This window comes from Brassica oleracea, chromosome C7 (genome assembly GCF_000695525.1).
Source record: "Brassica oleracea var. oleracea cultivar TO1000 chromosome C7, BOL, whole genome shotgun sequence".
Taxonomy (NCBI): domain Eukaryota; kingdom Viridiplantae; phylum Streptophyta; class Magnoliopsida; order Brassicales; family Brassicaceae; genus Brassica; species Brassica oleracea.
Window position 1 is genome coordinate 726,684 of NC_027754.1, and position 6,541 is coordinate 733,224.

At 28.0% G+C, this 6,541-nt stretch overlaps 1 protein-coding gene across 1 annotated transcript; it reads left to right on the forward strand.

The window, feature by feature from the left end:
• Positions 1-3,835: 3,835 nt before the first annotated feature.
• Positions 3,836-4,192, forward strand: LOC106302295. Its single transcript, XM_013738836.1, has one exon. It carries the CDS (start codon positions 3,836-3,838, stop codon positions 4,190-4,192), a length of 357 nt encoding a protein of 118 aa, XP_013594290.1.
• Positions 4,193-6,541: the final 2,349 nt, after the last annotated feature.

Here is a 6,541-nt window from a genome sequence, read left to right on the forward strand (position 1 = left end):
ATTTGGCAAGAGATAATGAAAAAATAAGGATGAATCAGAAGATTTAGACTTATCAAGACTAAAACGAAGATTGGCTTGAGAGGTTAAAGACATCAAGCTTTGAGAGTTTGCCTTGAGCGTTTTTGGAGTGCAGAGAAAAAACATTGATGTGTCAAAGTTGAACCAGGTTTTGGGTGTTGAACAATTCGGGAAACTTAGCTGTTAGATTAAGGTTGGGTAGATCAGAAATTGATCAGTATCGATTCACAAGTGTGAAATCGAGTAAATATGATTAAACAAAAAGTGTAATTTATGTAAGAGATTTCTAATAAAAGACAACCGTTATTTTTGAAGAATCTTGTTCATTAGTATTTTGTGTTTTTGTGTTCTTTGTTCTTACAGTATATTCTTAGTAAACAAAGTTCATCCAATATAACTTTTCATCTGCACATTCAGACCATAAACCTTATCTATACTCTTTAATAATTAACCCCATAACATAAAAATATAGACTACGCAAATAATACGAAGGGCTCGGAAGATGTTAAACAGCTCAAATCCTAAAATCTATCAAATTATCTATTCGTGTAATCAGATAATATGAGTATCTAAATTTCATGTAGAGTAATTGGCTTTACTTATCCCCAATGGATCAACCGTCTAGAAATTTTGTCTAGGTCCTAGCCTGAGACACTTCAGATTATCGCCAAAAAAATATAAGAAAAATTCAGTGATCACTTATAAGAAGCACTAATATCAGCTTTTTCTTTATAACTTTCTTTATAAAGCGAAGCAGGTGCTATGATTATCCATTTTTAATTGAAAACCCGTTGAATCGGTTTCAAATCTTTAGACAAAATTCCAAAAGCTAGCAAAGTTAACGTAAAAGTTGGGTAAAGTATGAGATAGTGTACTTGGCCAAACAGGCAAAGACCATACTGTTGAGATCATAACAAGAGAAATAATATTTAATTTACGGTCAGGTGATCATAATCACAACACATCGTCGCCTTAAGTATTCAAAGAATTGAGAAGATCAACTTCAAATTAATGGTGGGGTTTTATTAACCTATTCTTCTCCGACCAATTAAAGCAGTTGGTTATTTGGGCATAATAGTTGCTACCAAACCAGTTTTCTTAATTCATAATGTTGTCATATTTTTAAGCCCTTTAGAAAATGTTGTCATATTTTTAGTATATATAAATTAATGACTAGACAATACGTGTTTTAATTCTGACAGTAAACTGTCTAGTATATACTCTATCCGTTTTTTAATATAAGTCATTTTAGAAAAAAAAATTATATTCCAAATTATATGACGTTTTCGGTTTTCTATGTAAAATTTATTAATAATTAATATTATATGACCAATGATAATATATTTTATATTTTATTATTGATTGATTTGTGGTTAAGTAAATAATTAATGATGTTTTTGTTTAGAAAATATAAAAAATTAATGATTTTCTTAATCTATGTGAAAAATTCTAAAACGATTTATATTAAAAAACGGAGGAAGTATATGTTTAAAATCATAAAGCATAATTATCAAACAATAGTAAGAAACTTTAACTCATCTTACCTTTTACCTTTTTAGCATCATTATCATTTTTATAGTTATGCTTAGTTAATTAGTAAATTATTTACAATGTAAAATAGTTTGTTTTCATGCCGATGAATTTATGATACTGATATATATCAGTTAAGAAGTCGACAGTGATCTTCTCTTCCTATTTATAGATAAGTTTACAATTTTTAACTCTTTTATAAAAATATCTACTGTATACAAAAATTGAAATTAATAAAGTAAATAAAATCATATTTAAATATTTAATATAAATATTTAATTCTAATAATATCATAAAATGATATACACCATCAATTATAAATAAAAATAATAACAGTGGGACAAAAAAGGAAAATGTATTTTAAAAATATAAATATAATTTTTATATATATTGTTGGTTTCCGAAAGTATTTTTCAATCATAAAAAAATAAAAATTCAGAAGCAAAAAGAGCCATGATTAAATATTAAATAAAATTTTAATTTTATATAATGGACAATATTTGGTTATCATTAATGAAAGTAATGTATAAAAGATTTTCAAAAAAATTGTAATATAAATATAACTCGATGTCTAGTTTGAACTTTTAACAGTTTAAAAAACTAATTTATTATAGTAATTTTAAATTAGTAATAAATGTATTAATTAATAACTTAAGTTTTGTTTGTTTATGCGGAATGGGAAGATGCTTCTAGAAGTCTCGTAAGGTCTTTGCTAGTTCCTCTTCTTGTTTGGTTTGTTGTTCCAGCAAGCGTGGAGAGTGTCTCATACTCATGTCAGTCTAGAATATCTGCCATCTTTTTGTCATATCTGCAGCTTTCCAGATTTTGTATTGAACGCATGTCGTAGCTAGAATCTTCAAATCATATTTGAGCCTATTTTAAAAACGAAGATATTTTTATCAATTTGTTTTGTTTTTAAATAAAACATAAACCAAATTTAAGAAACATAAATAAAAAAATTACTAGTTATTAAACATATTAATATTATTGGACAACATCACATGAGAAAGAGCTTTTTTATCATGATGCGCATGCAAAACACATTATAATTAAATAATTCATGCACATGTAGCAGAGTTACCATATACTAGATGTTATTTTAGTATTGTTTGTTTTTAGTTAAAGTTGAGAAATCTCATTAAAGCTCGCCTCAAATTTTCATTTATTGTATAAATTTTAATTTTATTTATATTTTGAGTATAAATCCAAATATTATAAATAATATCAGATGTAATAATTAATTTTGTATATATACATTATTGCTTTCAAATATATACTAGTATTGTCTTCAACTTCATCATCAACATAAAAGTTGTAACCATATTTTCTTTTAAATTTGAACTTATGAAAATGTATCACTTTCAAATCTATGGACAGTCAAATATAATGTTATCATTTATTATATTGTGATATGTGATATTTATTATCATAACTGTTTTTGTATATTATTTTTATTTATAAATTCATGAAATTTTTTTTTGTCATCTTTTTTTTTGTCATCCATAAAATATTTAATATAATATTATTGATTAGAAAAATATTTCTATTTATGGTAATATTTATAAATTTCTAATATTTATAGATAAAAAATAATTAGTAATATTATTAATTTATAAAAGTTTTAGTTTTCCAAGAAGAAAAACACTTGAGAACTAAATCTTCATCTAATCAATGGGCTCATCAGCTAAATAAGTAATCCATTGCCGATTACGAAATCCATAATCTACTAAAATTGAGACACTTTGTTTGGCAAGTTTTATCTAGGACACTACCAGTATCCAAAAATCTGAAGGCTCGTGGTATAGAGTGTGATCTCCGGTGTGGTATTTGTGGGGCAGAGGAAGAATCCATTTATCACATTATTTTTGAATATCCACCGCACTTCAAACATGGGTTTTATCTCGAATCTCTTCCCCTCTCGGAATCTTCCCATCTTTCTCAGTTTTTACCAGTCTGGATCATCTTTTTTTGGAGACTCCCAAAAGATGTTGACTCGGAGTATTTTCCATGGATTATGTGGTATATATGAAAAAATAGGAATGACAAAATTCATAATAATAAGAATGGAAATCCTCAAGAAATTTTGCGCAGAGCGGTAGTTGAAGGATCACTTTGAGCTGAGGCCCAACTTTTGGTTCAAGAGAATCATGGGTTTCCACCGCCAGATGGGAGTTGGCAGACATTGGGGTCCTCTCGAGTTTGCTACATTGATGGGGCGTGGAGAGAACATGATGTTTTTACAAGCCAGGGCTGGTACTGCCGGAAGATGAATTCAGAGGACGTAATGATGGGCACAATGAACCTTCGACGTAGTCTATCACCTTTAGATGCTGAATGTGAAGCTCTGATTTGGGCGATGGAGTGCATGAAGACCCTGCAGTTCTCAGATGTAGTATTTGTGACGGATTGTTCTCAATCGGTGAAGATGGTGTTCTCACCTGAAGAATGGTCGGCGTTCGCTACACACATGGAAGAATTCTGTCGAAGTAAGACTTTCTTCCCCAACTTCATGATCAGACATATCTCAAGGGCACAAAACACAATGGCGGACAAACTGGCACGTGGTGCGAGGAGTTCTCCTTCAGCTATGCTATATGTCGATTCTTTACCTCCGGTTTGGCTATCTGAACTGGTGGTCTCATAGGCTTCTAGTCTCTTATGCTGTCAAAAAAAAAAATTGAGTCATTAAAATTTTTACCTTAAGAAATTATTTTGTTCGACCAATTATTTAGTAACTTAGAAAATTAAACTAAATATATATCTACACTATTTAATTATTGTATTTTATTCCCCCATTTTTATTGACATATTTAAAATATTTAATTTTATGAAGATCTAAACAAAATCATATGTCAAACAATATTCATCCTATGATTTGGTAAATAAATAATAGATAAATTTTGTGATCAAATAGTTATTAGATCACAAAGTCCATTTATCATAAAAAAAAATTATATCTAATTTGTGGATCCAAATTATGTACCTTTAATTTATGTCATTTAAAAATAGGTTTAGACTATTACTATGTCATGTTTTTTTATTTTGTTTCTATGAATTTGCTTACACTTTTATATTTATGTATGCGTACAATATTATGTAATAACAATTTCCTAATGTTATTATTAATTAAATTTAATGAAAATATATTATTGACTAATATAATTTTATTACATATAAAAACTTTTAAAATAAATTTCTACAACAAAATAGGATCAACAATATTATTATTATTACTTCAAATGATATAATATGTTATTCATAGTCCATCGAAGCGCTTTTAACTCCGTATGCAAATGTGATTCTCTTCATTTTATAACTTTTTTACTCATGAACTGTGTTCGTCCATCACCACCAATTGATGTCAATCCTTATCGACTGTATAAAAAAGTTCAAGAACCATTTAATCGACTGTATAAAAAAAATCAAGAACCATCTATTAAGCAAATGCTTTCCGAGCAAATCTATACTATTAAATAGTTAAAGGTTTAGAAGTGGGGGGTTATGTGTCATATAGATAATGTGCAAAAACATTCAAAGTTGACCGGCTTCATTTGTTATTTTTATAATAATCTAACTTTTGACCTGTCGATTTCATCAATTAAATTAACTCTTAAGGAGAAAAGCCAACATTTGCTTTTAGATTTGTTTTAATTAAAAACTCAGAGGGGGTGGGTGGGGGACAGTTTAAAGAGAAGTAACAAACATTTATATATTTTTATTTCCAAACTGAAATGATAACTTAAGAAAACAACGATCTCAAGATCATCAACAATATAAAGTCAGAAAATGTAAAAACCTTGTTTTGACATATATATATAGCATCATTAAAAAAAAAATCTTTAAAATCTAAAAGCCTTGTTTTGACATATATAGCATCATTTTGCAAACACTAACTAAAAATAATGAAACTGTTTCCAAAAAGAAAAACTAATAATAATGAAACTAGCACTTTGTGGTGTGAAGCGTAAACATTACAAAACATCTTTAAACGGGTACACGCATAGGTTTTTAGTGTTTACTTTAAATTTCTTACCCAAAATGTTTCACACAAGAAAATATTAGTTCGTTTTGAAAATTATTATATTTGAATTCTAGTTGCAATATTTCGTACACTACAAGAAAACATCAATTTTGTAACTACAAGAATAGTTGGAAGATAGTTGCAACTATAGATATTATGACTATTTTGCAACTACTTGATTCAGTTAGAAATAGCTCGTCGCAAATAATGTTGGTTGCAAATTAGTCCCAAAAGAGCGACTAAAGTAAGACTATATAGTTAGTGGTATATTAGCAACTCCTTTGTAACTAAGGTCGCAGTTGCAAAAATAATTTGAGACCACGGTTTTGGTCTCGTATTAGTTAGTAAATAGTAGTTGCTAGTTAGTCTCTTTTTACTTGCGACTAATTTAAAACATTTATAAGTTAGTGGCTAATTTAAGTAACTAATTTGTGACTACAATATTTATTTTTAGTTACAAATTAGTTGCAGTGGTTTGCGACTATTTAGCAGCCACATTATTGATATATGCTTATAAATTAGTTGCATAATTTAGTGACCAATAAAAAATTAATTTGAATTTCTTGTTTAAAAAAAATATTAATTTAGAAATAAAAATTTATTATAATATTAGTTTTGGAATCAGAATTTATATATTAACTTCGAACTTAATTTGAAAGTCAAAAGTTAGAAATACAACAATTGAAATATTTTAAATTCCTATAAATGCAGAAGTCGACTTTAAAATCTTTCGTTTCAGTTTCGAACCGGAACCATTAAGACCAAACCTACAAAACGAAAAGATAAAAACAAAGTTACAAGTAAGGCAAGAATGTATAGAAAGCAAAGAAATGAAAAATTGAACCAAACATAATCAAAGCTCAAGATGTCATTACTAAAACAAGAAAACCATAAGTGAGAGAAAGACTTAACATGTCAAATTCAAGCACTGAAACAAATTGCAAGGCTTATGAGCCAAATAAGCAAGTAGTA